General features: G+C 40.6%; 1 protein-coding gene across 4 annotated transcripts in view; it reads left to right on the top strand.

Moving 5' to 3' along the window:
* The first annotated feature begins 578 nt into the window (after positions 1-578).
* The window catches only part of REEP3 (receptor accessory protein 3), a 93,722-nt gene continuing 77,905 nt past the window's right edge, over positions 579-16,395 (top strand). Inside the window, exons 1-2 of one of the 4 annotated variants that reach the window (XM_042909333.1) lie at positions 594-791; positions 2,375-2,457. Coding sequence is in view for 1 of the 4 variants with exons in the window: in XM_042909331.1 (XP_042765265.1) it covers positions 760-791 (32 nt within the window). In the remaining 3 variants the exon portion in view is untranslated. Of the gene's footprint in view, positions 792-1,217; positions 1,602-2,374; positions 2,458-16,395 lie in introns of those variants that run through there. The other 3 variants (XM_042909332.1, XM_042909331.1, XM_042909334.1) reach the window with 3 other exon arrangements.

The following is a 16,395-nucleotide window of genomic DNA, read 5'->3' on the forward strand; positions in this document are numbered from 1 at the left end:
ACATGAAATCCAATGCCACCCTCCTCTGCCCCTCCCTGCATTGCACCACGCACCACGCGACTCCTGGCACACACCGAGGCCTGTGCAAAGATCCTCCCGACGTTTCCTTAAAATGCCGTACTCTTGAGGATGCCCAGGGCGCTGGGCTTCAGTGAATAGTGAGGACACCCGATGTGGCTAAACACATCTCAAAATCTTAACTCCCTAGAATCTAGGGCCAGGTCCAGAGGAGTCTACCGGACATAGAGTTCCTGCTATTTTTTCCCACATATGATAACCCCTACCCGCAAGTCCCCTGCCTCAGCCTCCGGCCACTCCCTCGGCCCCTGTACGCCAGGTGGGCCTCCCAGAGATGTAACGAGTAGGGAGGTGGAGGTTGGAGCTCAGGAGTGTGGGCCGCGAGGCTTTTCGGCGCCGGCCGGGGTCCCGACCGCCCTGCCCCCGGAGCACCACCGCCCAGACCCGGGCACGACCGACGCACCGCCGCTGCCGCCGCCGCCTATCAGCGGAGTGCAGGGGCGGGGCCGGCTGGCTCGGCGGCGGCTCGGCCGCGGGCGGGGACGGGCGGGGACGGGAGGGGGGACCGACCGCCGCGCAGCTCCGGCCGCTGCGCGCATACACCCGGCCCGGCTCCCGAGGGCGCCAGCGCGGCCCCGGGGAGCGCGAGGAGCCGGCGAGCGCGCGGCCTGCCGTTGGCGGCCTGGTCCGCCACGCTCGGCGCCCACCCGCCCCCTAGCTGGGGTGCAAGACCCCGGGAAGATGGTGTCCTGGATGATCTCCAGAGCCGTGGTGTAAGTGCAGCTCACGGCGCCCCGCCGCCCGCGCGAGTCCCGGGAAGGCGTAGGGAGGGGTAGGGGCTAGAAGAGGGGAAGGCCCAGGCCTGGGCAGGGATGGGCTGCCCCGGCCTCGGGCCTGCCCGGGGGCTGTGGGCCCTCGGCCTCCTCACCCTGGTCCACGTCGCTGCGGAGCTCCCTGCGGCGGACTAGGGCCCGGCGGCTGCGGCGCGGCCGGGCTGCGTGCGGCGCGGCGGCCCTGCTCCCGAAGCGCTGGGCGGGCAGGCGCGCAAGGCAGGCGGCGCGCGCTCCCCGCTCCCGCTCCCCGCGCTGCGCGGCACCGCCCTGTGGGCCCGGGAGCGGCGCGCCTCGCGGCGGCGCCCTGCGCAGGCTCCGCAGGCGTTGAGCGCGGGAGGCTCGGCGATCCTCCCAGGGATGCGGCGGCGGCGGCGTCGAGCCTTTGTATCCCGCGGTTGGTGCGGTGAGGTGTCTCTCTCGGCTGCTGAATACCATTCGGTCACGTGTGGTAGGAGGAGAGATTTGTCTAAAAACCTGAGACCGCTCCTAGCTCAGATCTCTGGGAAAGGTTCCAGCTTCCCCCGAGATTTACAGCTTACCTAGAGAGACTCTCCTTGTTGAATGGGGACACCCGCTTGTTCGCCCAGATCGCAGAATCTGGCCCTTTCTTGTCGGAAATATTTGCTAAGTGATTGAGAGGCTGCAGGTGCCTGTTGCCTTTATTCAGATTATCAGTTAATTTCATTGTGCTCTTACCAGCAAGTGCTACAGGTCCATAAGAAAAAATTAAACACCGCAACTCAACTAAAGGTATTTGACTACATTTTAAACTGATTTTCTCCCATTCTCCCCCATCTTACGCCCCCGCTTTTCAAAGAAAAAAAAAAGTCACAAAGTAAACAATGACGTAGGGACAGTCAGGGGGCCTTGGATTCATTATTCTTGATCTCTGTAGGGGTAATATTACCTCAGTACCTTTATGAAATGTTTTTGTGAGGCAGCAGGCTATTCTAATTAGCTTTAGAATGTGGAAAAAATAATATTTCCAAATTTTCAAATTTTGTTTTCCACTGGAGAGAAGGAAAATTTCTCCGTGAGATTTGGTTTTTTGTTTGAGAGTGAATCATTCAGCATCCCTATTCTACCTGATTTGCAGTACCCTTCTAAATTTGTCATTTGATCGTCTTAATGAGGTTTGTCCTTCCTCTGTACAGTTACTAGTTTTAAAGCTGCAGGGCTTCCTGCTTCATCTGTACAGAACTAAAAGTCAGGAAATAAAAGCATACTACAGGTGTGTTCAGATTTTTTTAAGGCTTTTTTTTTTAAGCCTTTGAATGTCATTTACATAATACAGGCATACTTTTCTTGACCTAGTAGATGTATATCAACTGTTGTGTCTGCACCTAGAAAATGAAGTGCCCCATTAAGAAGCTGTACTTTTTTTTTTTTTTTTAAACTCTGGTTTCCTTTGACCTATTTTCTTTTTTCAAGAGATAGAAAATTGTGAAGTACTTTGATATAGTTTGCATTACTCAAAGCAGATTCTTGTTTTGGATCACTGACTATGAGTATGTCTTTTCTAGGTGTTACCTATAACACAAACATTAGTAACAGTGTTGGTGTTAATGGAACTGACAGTTCAGATACACTGATCCCTGCAGTACAGGTGAGAATGTCAAATCTTGTAAGAGTTACACCCAGTGCTGTAGGGGTTAGATAAGGAGGGAATTATATCTGGTTGGAGAATCAGCAAAAACAAGGGAGATTACATTTGAGATGGGCCTTAAAGGACATTCTGAATTTAGACAACCAAAGATGAAAACGTAAAGGAGTCCAGATAAAAGGATCATTGTGAGCCAAAGCACAGAGGAACAACCTAGATTAGTTACAGAGGACTTGAGGGACTTGGTTGAGAGAGAAAGCTGGAAAGGTAGAGTGGGGCCTGTTTTCAAGGAATTTAAGGGAAAAGTGATAAATTCTGTTAGGCAGTAGTAGCTTTGCTTTGGGAGATTCTCTCCCTTGTTGAGTGAGATGGTTATAAATGAAGAAACACTAAAGACAGGGAGCCCACTTAGGGGGCTCCCTAACTGGAGAGAGAAGATTAAAGCTTGTAGTGCTAGAATCTATGGAATTTGAAGTGTGAGACAAAAGAAAAGAAGCAAAAATGTGAGGGAGAAAAGGTCACGGAAATGTATTTCATGAGCCATTGAGTTATTAGCATACTAGAAAGCACAATTGTCAAGGAATATAAGCATCATTATATTTTGCCCCTGTGGTCCTCAATTTCTCGATCTCTAAGCACTCAATGTTTTCTACTCCCTTGATTGTACTCTAGGGACACAAAAGCCCAATCCCAGGATCTAAACAAACTTGGAAACCTTTTTCACACCATGAGATAGAATTTCACATTCTTTTTAACCCACTGGAACAGCCGGCTAGCTTTGAGCCTGAAGAAAAGAGATCAGACAGTTCTCTCAACACGAACCTCTGGGTGGATTGGGCAGGGAACACAAGGACCTTCCATACCCTGAGCTCCCTGTGTGCTTGAGCACTTTCTCCCCAAACCCTGTGGTACATACTGGAGGAAGAACCCTGGCTTTGGAATCAGATATGGATGCCAGTTACTAGCTGCGTGGTGCTGGGCAATGTACGAAGCCCATCTGGGCTTCAGTGCCTTCACCTTAAAGTGGTTATAATATTTACCTCCTTAAAACTGTTGTAAAGATTTGTTTAACTCTGGGGGGTGGGAGGGACGGGAGGGTGGGTGATGGGTATTGAAGAGGGCATCTTTTGGGATGAGCACTGGGTGTTGTATAGAAACCAATTTGACAATAAATTTCATATATTAAAAAAAAAAAAGATTTGTTTAATTAAAACACACCAGATGTGATGCCTGGCATTTATTGTGCACATAAAACATATTTTTTTAGGCGGGAGGGGAATAAGATAATATAGAAAGAAGTATCATTGGGCTATCATCAGGAAACCTGGAATTTAGAACTAGCTTTAGTTATATTAACCAGCTGAATGACCTTGAACCAGCCTCTTACTGATTAGATACCTGTTTCTTTCTCTGTGGAAATAAAGGATCTGGTTAATCTGTATTCTCTTGTACAGCTCTAGCATTCTGTAATGCCATGAAAAGGCTTTTTGGTTTTTGTTGGTTTTTTTTTTTTCCCAGTCTGTCTAAAATCAATTTTAACTTTGCAGGCAAGATTGAAAGTTAGTTAGCAATTATTAAGGAATGGGCACCTGGGTGGCTCAGTCAGTTAAGCATCTGACTTTGGCTCAGGTCATACTCTCACAGATCGTGAGTTCAAGCCCCACATAGGGCTCTGTGCTGACAGAGTTTGGAGCCTGCTTCAGATTATGTGTCTCCCTCTCTCTCTCTGTCCCTCACACTCTCTCTCAAAAAGAAACAAATATTAAAATATTTTTTGAAAATTAAAGGTTAGTAGTCTGAGATTACCAAATGATATTTCATTCATTTGTGATACCTGTACCTTACCTATTGAAACATGACTTACAGATTAAGAGAAATCCCATTTTTCTAAGTTTTCTTAATTTGAGTATATATCATTGTGGTTAAGATCAAGATGAAAGACTGCCTGAATTCAAATATTAGCCCTGCCATGTATTAGCTATAACCTACTCCATAGGATTAAATGTGTCCCTATACATTATGTCTGTAGTCCAGCATTGGACACATGGTAAGTATTCAGTAAGTATTAGTAGTTGTTACCAGATAAGGAAGAACATATTCCCCAACTGTCCCAGAATACTGAATGTTTAAACTGTTTTCAATTTACATCTTTCTTTGTCTCATTGTAGGTGACATAGTTGTAATTACAGTTAAAAAAAAAAAAAAAAGTTTTCTTATTCTTACTATATTGTAGGCATCTAATGTGTTCTCTGAGATCATTCTGTCTCTTTTATGATCAGGCCAATATTCTAATTTTCATAGCCATTCATTTTTTAATTTTGCTTTTAGATCATTTTAATATGTTATTTTCATAACTAATGCTGATACAATTATAAGACTATACCAGACATCATCTATATATGCTTTTTTCTTTGTATTTTCTTTTTTAATGCTTGTTTATTTTTTAGAGATAGTACGCACAAGAGTTGGGGGGGCAGAGAGAGAGAGAGAGAGAGGGAGGGAGGGAGAGAGAGGGAGAGGGACAGAGGATCTGAAGCATGCTCTGTGCTGACAGCAGCCCTATGTGGGGCTTGAACTCACAAACCATGAGATCATGACCTGAGCCAAAGTCAGATGGTCAACCAAATGAGCCTCTCGGGCACCCCTCTTTAAGTATTTTTTTAGACTGAATATCCAAGGGAGTCAAAGGCTATGAATATGAATATTTATGACTATTGATATGAACTGCCAAACTGCTATCCAAAGGATGTTAATATTTTACATGGCCACCAACAATGTATGATCACGGTCTTTATCACAGTGTAGCTAGATTTGGGTGTTTTAATTTTTTCATATTTTCCTAATATATATAATAGATCTCATTGTTTTCTTTTGTATTTTATTTCTTATTAACCACATTTAATATTTGTCCTAATATATATTGTATCTCATGTTGTACAAATGGTCAGTATGTACTTTAGCACTTTAACTCTTGGTTACTGGATAATTTACTTGTTGGTCTGAGCTCCTTACTTAATTAACCTTAAGTCATGTTTGATGCAGATGTTTCTCAATCTAATTACACTTCTCTTTAGAGATTTTGTTTTTAGTTGAAGAGAAAATTTATAGTTTTAAGACAGTTCAACTTGTTCATGTTTTACTTTGTGATTTATTTTTCACCTCTAAATATAGAATACCAATCACTCTAGATACTTTTATTATCTGTCAGAAGTAAGTTGATCCTTCTCAATTATATTTAATGGCTATCTATAAAGTCTAAATTGTATACCTTAAAAACCATACTCGAGCAGCTTTCCCCCTTCTTTCTAGCATACTTTCCCTCTCTCCTAGATTTTTCTTTTTAGCAGGCAAAAACATGATGTCATTTCTCCCATTTAACAAAAAACTCTTTCAGCCTGCTATACTTTTCATCTTATTATCCCATTTCTCCCCCTCCTTTTAAAGCAAAAACTCCTCAAAAGAGCAGTCCATATACACTTTCTCCACTTCCTTCGGGTCACTCAGACCCACACCATGTAGGCCTTGCCACCACCAACCATTCCACTGAAATACCTGTTCTCTAAGTCATCAGTGACTTCTACATGACCAAACTGTCTGGTCCTCACCTAACTTACCAGGACTTTTGGTACAGTTGCTCACTCTGTCCTTGAAATGCTCTCTTCACTTGGTTTCCAAGAAGCCTTGTTTTTGTACTCTTCACAACTCACCGACCACTCCCTCCCTTCTCTGTCTCTCTGCCACATTCCTCCACATGCCCTGACTGATTAAAGTTGGCAGGTCCAGGAGCTCAGTTCCTAGAATTTTTTTTATCTTCTATAAGGACTCGTAATTTACATCTCCAACCCAGACCTCTGTGCTGAACTCATGATCCTATTTTTCAGGTGCCTACCTTACTTGGAAACATCTGAGAGTCATGTTGAACTTAAGATATCCAACACTGAGCTTCTGAATGTCCTTCCCAGTGTGGCTACCCTGGCAGCCTGCACCAGCTCAATTAATGTCAACTCAGTCCTTCCAGTAGCTCAGGCCAAAAACCTTGGGATCATCCTTGATTCCAGTTTTTCTCTCATTACCTGCATTGAATCCTACAGCAAATCTTGTTGACTCTATACCTTCAAAATATAGTTTTCATCACCTTTCTTACATTATTGTAGTCCAAGCCAGCATCATCTCTTAAATGCATCATTATAACAGCATCCTGTTTCTCCCCTTTGTGGGTTAAGATCGTGATAGGATTAATGAAAAACATCTTGAGTACTTTTTAAATCCTGGTGGAAGTTTGAGGTCAGTCACAATCTGTAAGTGATATTTCTCTTCCTTTATATGTGCTTTACATACTTTTAAATAGTTGTAAAATCTCAGTGATGGCTAAAATATCATCTTTCAATTAGGTTAAGGTAGATTTTGTTTTCCAGTTTTGATGAGATTTGTCATGTGAATAACAAATAATTAGGAGCTATGTCTAAGAATAGGATGCTTACTGAAATTGCTGTTAGGCAATGAGAAATAAAGTAAATAGGAGCAATGTTTTCAAGGACATTGGAAAAGTTAAAATCTTAAAAATATAATTTGTCATGAATGCCCTCCAAGAGGTCATCCTTTCTGTCTTCCTTCATTGAGACAGAAAACATATCCTAAACTGTTGGGTCTTGCTTTCATTGCCTAGGCCAGAACTTCAACAAGATTCCTTTATTAGCCTTCATTTCAGAAACAGTTTGCTTCTGTTCACTTTTTGTTACTGCAGCTATTTTAATAACTTCTTTTTCCACTGGATTTTTGAGCCCTTTTAGTTTGGATATTTCCATGTTCTCTCCTTTTGGCGTAGATTGTAATGTTCAAATAAAGAGTATATTACAATAATCATGGCATAAATGGGTAATTTAAATATCATAAATATATTACTGTTTTGTCATGTGGAAAAAGATTACTGGTGAGTCTCCGTTAGCAGAACATGAGCTTTTTAGGTCATTGATTATGTATTTGCACTAAACTAGCCCTTTCATGTATTTCTGAGGTTAAATGAAAGGTTAAAAGTAAGTTATTCTAGGGGCACCTGGGTGGCTCAGTCAGTTAAGCATCCAACTCCAGCTCAGGTCATGATCTCATTGCTTGTGAGTTCGAGCCCCATGTTGGGCTCTATGCTGACAGCTCAGAGCCTGGAACCTGCTTCAGATTCTGTCTCCCTCTCTCTCTGCCCCTCTCCTGCTTACACATCTCTCTCTCTCTCTAATACAAATAAGCATTAAAAAAAATTTTTTTTAAGTAAAAGTTATTCTGTTATAAGTGTTTTCACATTCACAAAACTGTTAAGCATTTATGCATACTTATCGCTCGCTATTTCTGAAGTAAAGTTACCAGCTTCAGTCATGTTAAATTTACAAAGGCTGCTAGGATGGAAAATCAGGTGAAGTAGCATACTCGCTAAGATACTATGGACAGAGAAAACAGCTGTTAGGTTGGAAATATTGAGCAAAAGATTTCAATAGCAGACTAGCTAATGTTTGAATATCATTATGAATGGCTGTATATTATTCTAAATATTTTTTATTTCATTTGAAGATCTTTTAAATATGTCTAAGTTTTTTAACCTAGCACTTTTCACATTTTAGACTGGGTAATCCTTACTTGGGGATGCCTGTCCTGTGCACCGTAGGATGTTTTACCAGCATCCCTGGCCTCTGCCCACTAGATGCCATTGGCACCTCCCAACTGTGACAGCCAAAAATGTCTCCAGATATTGTCGTAGGTCACTAGTGGGCAGAATTGCCACTAGCTGAGAACCACTGTGTTAAGTGAAAAGAGAAGAAACCTGTGCTGTTCAATATGGAAGCCACTGGTCCCTTGTGGCTATTTAGATAGTTAAATTAAACATTAAATTCTTCAGTCACACCACATTTCAAGTGTTCAGTAGGCATTCAAGCTTAGTAACTACCTTATTGGATAGCACAGAAATAGAACATTTCCATCATTACAGAAAGTTCAACTAGAGTGAGCCCTTATAAGGCATGGTTCGCTCAGCATTTCCATTTGAAAATGGCTTTGTTTGCTGCTTCTGTGTACTTTGTGGGAGAAATTACAGGCTATAATGATACTTGGAAATTTATAAGTGTCTCAGGATATCTCTTGCTTAAGAATTTTCTGTATAAAACTCTTTTGCTGATCTTAATTTTTTTAAGTTTATTTATTTAGAGAGAGCGAGAACACAGGTGGGGGAGGACTAGAGAGAGAAGGAAAGAGAGAATCCAAGCAGACTCCATGCGGTCAGCACAGAACCTGATGAGGGGCTCAATCTCACAGTTCCTGAGATCACGAACTTGAGCTGAAATCAAGAATCAGACACTTAACTGACTGAGCCACCCGGGGACCCCTCAAAATTAATTTCTATTTCAGTATTTACAGAGAAGTTCCCAAAATTGATGAGAATCACTGATATAGTATACTTTGAAAATAATTTATATAATCACATATTCTCCCCATCAATGGTCTTATTCCTTATTTTCTAAATTTGTAAATTGTAGTTTACAAGTTACAGTTTTCTTGGTCCTAAAAGTTGTTCAGATACGAAGATTTGAATACAGAGCTGAGAGTTACCAGTATTTGCTGTCCTTACTTTTAACAGTTTCATCAGCTCTGCAAAAGCATAGATACTAAGGAAATCATGAAAGCAAAAGTCATAGGAAAAAACTAAACATAATAGGTTTGTACTAACCAGTAGTTCAAAACATAATTTCAGGAAGTATTCAAATATATTAATGCTGAGACCTTTTATGTTTCCAAGGAATAATAAGTCTATTTTAGGAAAGAATTATTTTCACCTGTAAATAAAACCAAGCATTCTGCTGTGACAAGTTTCCTTAACCTTTTATCATGTCACATTTCTGAGAAATGTGTTAGGTTGCTGGGGCTATTATAATGAAATACCACAAACCTCGTGGCCTGAACAACAGAAATCTATTATCTCACAGTTCTGGGAGCTAAAAGTCAAGGCAAAGGTATCAATAGGTTCCTTCGTTCCTTCTGAGGGCTGTGAGGAGGAAATCTGTTCCAAGACTCACTCTCTCAGCTTCTGGTGGTTTGCTGGCAATCTTTGTCATTCCTTGGCTGGTAGATTCATGACACCCATCTCTGCCTTCATTTTTGTGAAGGTCTTTGTGTCCAAATTTTCTCTTTTTATAAAGAACGTAAGTCACAGTAGGTTAGAGCCCATGCTAGTTACCTCCTTTTAACATGATTTCCTCTTTAAGGACCCTGTCTCCAAATTAGGTCACTATTCGAAGTAGTGGAGATTGGGACTCCTTCATATCTTTTTTGGAGGGCACAATTCAACTTAAAACAATATCTTTTACATATCCTGAGAAAAACTAAAAAGCCAAGGAAGTTTTAGGGATTGGATCAGAAAAGGAGAAAAATTAATGACTAACAAAATAACTGTCTTAATTTAAGAGTTGTCACATGAGGGAGAGAGTACTGATTTTTTTCTTCTTGTGAACACCAGGTTAGAGCAATAAGTGGATGTTATAAGGAAGAATTTAATTCAGTAGATAAGGGAGAGCTTTCAAATACCCAGAGTTGTTCACCATTGAGACGGACAACCTCATGAGAACAGTGTGTTGTCTATCACTTGAAGCAGGAAAGGGAGAGTAGAACCCTTGCTGAAGATCTTGCCTTTTATGACTTGTATGCTTCCAGTGGAGAACCATAGATAGATTACTTTTCAGTGAGAAGCTGTGAAGTACTGACTTTGTATTTAATAAAACTACTTATTTGCGAAGAACCAACTGATGGTTGGCAGAGGGAAGGGAGGTGGGGGGGGAGGGACTGGGCAAAATGAGTGAAGGGGAGGGGGAGAGACAGGCTTCCAGTTACTGAATGAAAAAGTCAAGGGGATAAAAGTTACAGCATGGGGAATATAATCGATGGTGATGTAATAGGGTTGCATGGTGACAGATGGTAGCTACACTTGGTGGTAAGCACAGCATAAGGTATAAAGAAGTTGAATCACCATGTTGTATACCTGAAACTAATGTAACATTAGTGTCAACTGTACTGTAAAAATTTAATAAAATAAAAATCTAAAGCGTAAAAAAACTACTTGAATATTTAAATAAATGAATACATTAACCTTGTACTAAGTGAATATCTGTGATGAATAATAAGCGGCATTATTTGGTATTAAAAAATAACATGAATATATACAGCACTGAATAAATGATATGCTAAAGATTCTGCCAATGTGACACTTTTTCATCATCAAACTTTAATCACTAATTTTCAGGACTCCCAAAATTTAGAATACACATTCATCAAAACTGTAAAGTGGATAAATGGGACTTCCTTTCCATGTTTAAACTTCCAGAGGCCCACAGAAACAATGAGCTGTAGGCATCCTTTTATTTTCTTTTTTAAATATTTATTTACTTTTGGCAGAGTGCAGGCAGGAGGGGTAGAGAGAGGGGGGACAGAAAACCAGAAGTGGTCTCCGCGCTGACAGGCTGACAGCAGCAAGCCCAGTGTGGGGCTTGAACTCACAAACCGGGAGACTGTGACCTGAGCCAAAGTCGGACACTTAACCCATTGACCCACCCAGGTGCACCAAGCAGTAGACATTCTTGACTGTGAATTTAAAGAAGGTGCAGGGGGCGGGGTGGGGGCAGGGTGTGCCTGAGTGGCTCAGTCAGTTAAACATCTGACTCTTGATCTCAGCTCAGGTCATGATCTCGTGGGTTTGTGGGATCGAGCCCCACATCAGGCTCTGCACTGAAAGCACAGAGCCTGCCTGGGATATTCTCTCCCTCCCTCTCTCTCTTTCTCTCCCTCCCTCCCTCCCCCCCCCCCCACCTTCTCTGTCTCTCAAAATAAATAAAACATTTTTAAAAAGTGCAGATATGAGAACAGAAGAGAATTTGGTGATATTTGCCTAAGGGGGTTAATTTTGCCATGATCAGTTCCTTGCTGCTTTGTGCCTATGGTCTTTGTTTTCTGTTCAGATGCTGATTCATCTCAGGATTACTGAACAAACTTTCCAGTTGTCCATTCAATATTTATTTATTTACATTTTTTAAATCATTAATTTCATCAACCATAGTTTTTATTTATGGTTTTCTGAAACATAAGGCCTTTTAATTTTCACTTTATATACGTAAGTTAATCTTGCAAATAGAAATGTTGGTGGTTTTAAGGTGTTTAATGGATCATTAATGGATAGGTGAAAGGTACCCTTTAAAGATACACCTCTAGATCCATATAAAGGGGCCTTAGAAGTGTGTAAATCTTAATCTGAAAACATTAAGGTGTTAAAATAAATTATGTGAGAAAAGTGGCCTGAAAGCTTTGTGTAAAAATATTCTGAAAGGGTATCTGGTGTTTTCCTTTGCCAAGTTGAATGACAGAAATGCAAATTGGAGATAAACTCCCCCGCTCACACACACACGCACAGTTAATGCTTTTTAAATTATGATTAAATGCTTTTTTAGGCATTTCTAAATCCTAAGTCTTGTATTATTTTGTGTGGTAAACATGATGCAAATATGGCTTTGTTGCAAATGGTCTCCTAAGTTTAAGAAATAAAGTATACTGTTTTCTAGTGAATCTATACCACATTACCTTAAATGTTTGCTAGTGACAAGTTCTTGTAGTGTTTGAGCTAAAATAGCTCACCTACAACTAATGAGAAAAACAAAAGTGGTAAGCCGTTTTAACAGAAATAGTTACAATTAAAAAGAGACCTTTGGTTACCTCGAATGACTGAGAAATATAAAGGAAACGCTGCAGATGATACAACCCACTGCTTGGAAGTGCCACCACCTCAATGCCCTCGGAGCATGTGATGAGAGAAGGAACAGCATGAGGAAGGAAAGCACGCAGCCCCCTTTTTTTGAAGAGCTCAGCTCTGCTCTCCACCATCACCATTATCTCTTGTCCTCCCCTTTATGCTTGCCTCACCTTTCTCTCTATGTCTTATTTTTCCTCTCACTCTAAATAAAGGCGTGACTATCTGTGTCATGTGCAGAGAGATGATAATTTAAAAGGATATTAATTTGTAGTTTTCAAACAGAGCGGGGTTGGGAAAGAGGAGGCTATAGGGATATAGAAGCCCAAAATTAAAGGGGACAGGAGATGGAGGACCTAGGTCAGTAATGACAGTAAAGGTACACAGATTACATCTCTCCTGGTAAAAGAGCCTGTGGGGCACCTGGGTGGCTCAGTCGCTTAAGTGTCAGACTTCAGCTCAGATCATGATCCTGTGGTTCACGAATTCAGGCTCCACATCGAGCTCTGTGCTGACAGCTCAGAACCTGGAGCCTGCTTGGGATTCTGTGTGTCTCTCTCTCTCTCTCTCTCTCTCTGCCCCCCCCCCCCACTCACACTCACTCTCTCTCTCTCTCAAAAATAAATAAACATTAAAAAAATTTTTTAATAAAAAATAAAAGAGTCTGTAACACTGGGGATGAAACTATAAAGAAAGTTGTAAAACATGATTGAAAGATAAAAGAAGGTCTGAGTAAATGGATAGCCCATGTTAATGGATCAGTGTTAGCTGATAATTATCAATTCTTTCCAAGTAGATCTATAATTTCACTGGGATTCCAACAGAATTTTTATGGTTTTTGTTTTCATGGGACCTAACAGACCAATTATTTAAAGTTCACAGGAGAGAGCAAAAGCCCAGCAATCAACGAGATAGCTATAAAGAACAAGGAAGGAAGACCTGTCCTATTACCTATCAAGGTTGATTATAATATTGTAGTAATTGAGACAATATAGAGTTGGCACAATGATTGACAGTAAACTTAAGGGAACATAGTCGAGAATCCAGAAACTAACCCAGCACACGTGGAAATCTGATATGACAGACTGGTGTTCAAAGTCAGCAGGAAATGATGGGTAACTTAGTAAGTAGTGTTGTGACAACTTGGTCATCTCTTCGAAAAAATAAAATACATCCTTATTTCACAGCAAACTCCAAAATAAATTATAAGTGGACTACCTGCCTGTAGGTGAAAAAACGAAAATGTTTACACTTTTAGAAGAAAATGTCAAAGAATATCATTATGGTTACGAAAGGGAAGAACTTTTCGGACTCTACAAGAAACCATAAATGTTTGATGGTACAGCCTAACATATGTCTGCTACATCAGACCTTATTTTAATCACTTTTACACAAATATACTTCTCTCTCACAATAGCCCTAATAATGTAGTTAGTGCTATTATCCTCATTTTGCCATCAAGAAACTGAAGGCTTAGCGAAGTGAAATAACCTGCCCAGGGTGGTCATATAACTCACTAAGTGACAGAGCTAAGTTGCAGTCTAGCTCAAGCACCAGACCTTAGCCAATATGCCTCACCATTTCCCCATGTAATAGAATTTGCATGCCATAATTTCAGTGAGTGTTGTCAAATGTGTGTACTCAGGTATCACCACCCTTAACAGGATCGAGATTCGCTTTACATTCTCACCAGCAGTAGTTGAATGTCTATTTCTACCACCTTCACTATCCCTGATGATTTTATCTTTGCTAATTTCTGTGGAAAAAATACCCAATTATTTTAAATATCCTCTTCAGGATATGTGTTTTAAAACTCTGCTTAGAAACCCATACTTCTTTTTTCTCAATTCCTCAGTAACTTAAGGGCTGGGGAGGAGGATGTAATGGAAGCCAGCACTAGAATTGTGGCCCAGTAAGGGTAAAGAACGAAGACCATTTTGTAATATATATGACAAAGTAGGATGGAAAATGTGAAGAATTCCTTAAAACCAATAAGAAAATAAGCGATCTAAAAAAAAAAAAAAAATGGACAAAAGTAAAAGGCATCTCCTAGAAGATGAAACCAATGGCAACTACACATATAAAAAGAATCGCAAAACTCATTAGTTTTCAAGAAAATGTAAATTAAGACCACATTGAAATTCCATTTCACACATTCTAGATTGCAAAAATTAAGAAGTCTGAAAATGCCAAGTGTTGGCAAGGATGGGCAGAGCAACATTTTTGGGAATGACAGGAGAGGAAGTCATGGAAACTTACAGTGTTCATCATTCACATACCCTTTGACCCAGCAATTCCACTGCTCAGTAGACCTTAATACCTGCACCAGGAGACATTTGCAAGAATATTTCTAGGAAAGTTCTTAAAGCAGGAATCTATAAAGTATACTACAAAGTATTACACGAAGAGGAGACTGGGTAAATGTTGTAATTTTTACATAATGGAATATTACACAGCAACAAAACTGAATGTGGTACCACTTTATAAATATCAACATGGATGACTGTTAGGGAAATTATAGTGTTTTGTTTTGTTTTTTAAAAACAAGCCAGATGGGATTACATTTAGTATGATATAGAAGACCAAAATTAAAGGGGACAGGAGATAGAGGACATAGGTCAGGTTTAAAGACCCCAACAAAGGTAAAACTAAACAATATAGGACATAAATACATATATGGCAAACCTATTTTTCCAAAAAGAGGATGATAAATGCAAATTTTAGGATCAAAGTAACCCCTGAGGGAATATCCTAGCAGAGGAAAAAGCTCAGAAGCAATGGTAATGGTGGTATTCTACCTTGATTTTGGATGACTGATTCACTTCGTTGCGCTTCATAAATTAGAAGCATGTGTCCTGGTTTCTTCATATCAACTGTTACGTTTCAAAAATGCTCAACACAGTGAGGACGAAGATACAGAAACTAAAGGGACAAGCTTAGACAACGGGGAGCAGATACCATCAGAAAGGAGAGGCTGCCCCTGCCCCAGCCCATATGCTTCTTGCTGGTGGAGAGGCCAGTTTTAGTGCTTAGCCAGGCCCCAGATGGAGGGAGGGATGGGGCCGCACCTGTCACAAAGAGTTTATGAACAGAAGGCCAGAACCCCTATGAAATTGCCAGGCAGGCTGTCTCTAGTTCCTTCTTTTTCTTAAAGCTGGTAGGAGTCCAATGAAGAATGTCCAATTTCTTATGTATCCAAAGGATTTTTGGGGTTCTAGAAGTAGGTACATAAACACTTAGGAGTTTTCTTGTTTTTTTCCCCCCACTTATTTTCAGATGACAGTTTTCATGTTTGATATGTGGGATGTTGCTATAAAAAGCAACTCGATGTCTAAAAAATGTATAAATTAATGTGCCTTCACTATAGCTACTTCTAGACTAAACCAGACCTAAGAGAGTGTTACTGTTGAAATGCAGAATAATAGTCTCAACTCTATAGTATGCTTTGTGTTCTAATGATGTTGCTTGTCCGTTTTGAGTTTAGCTGGTCAGAAATTTTATGTTACTTGAAACTCCCTAATGCCTACAGAAGAATAATTTAACTTTAAGGTTATGTGTTTCAAAGCCTAGTACTAAGCCTAGTACTAAGGAGGGGTATGTGTCCTAGAACATGGGATGGGTCTGAACCTATCAAGGGAAGTAATGTCTAATAGTAACCTTTTATACCAATGTGTAGCTCTGATTTCTTATGCATGCTGAACCTCATTTATAGAAAAGGAAGAAAATGGAAAAGAATAGCGAGCTGTGTGTTTTCCATGTGGTCAGCATTGCTGTGGGGGTGATCTGGCTAAGACATCTGTCACCCACTGATGGCCAGGATTTATTTGGCCTGTTAGGCTGTCCCCTTGCTCCCTTGTCATTCCACGTGCTGTGTTCACTTGGTTAGTAGAGGAGGACGTTCAGAACCCTGCAGTATCTCAGGAACATGATTGTGAGATGATTAGCTAGTAGGTTTGGAGATTTGTCTGTATGTTTTTCTAGTTTGAGAATGCAAAGTAAATAAATTTAGTAGCTTTAACTTCAAAAGTTATCCATAATTCTGTACTAGCCTAGCATCTCCCAGAAATACCAACAAGATTGCCAACTTAGTTTAAATAATACTTTTTTTTTTTAATGTGAAAGAATTCTGTTTGATGAGGAATCCTGGAGGATTTGGGGAGAACGGTATAAGA

Source organism: Panthera leo, chromosome D2 (genome assembly GCF_018350215.1).
Source record: "Panthera leo isolate Ple1 chromosome D2, P.leo_Ple1_pat1.1, whole genome shotgun sequence".
NCBI lineage: Eukaryota > Metazoa > Chordata > Mammalia > Carnivora > Felidae > Panthera > Panthera leo.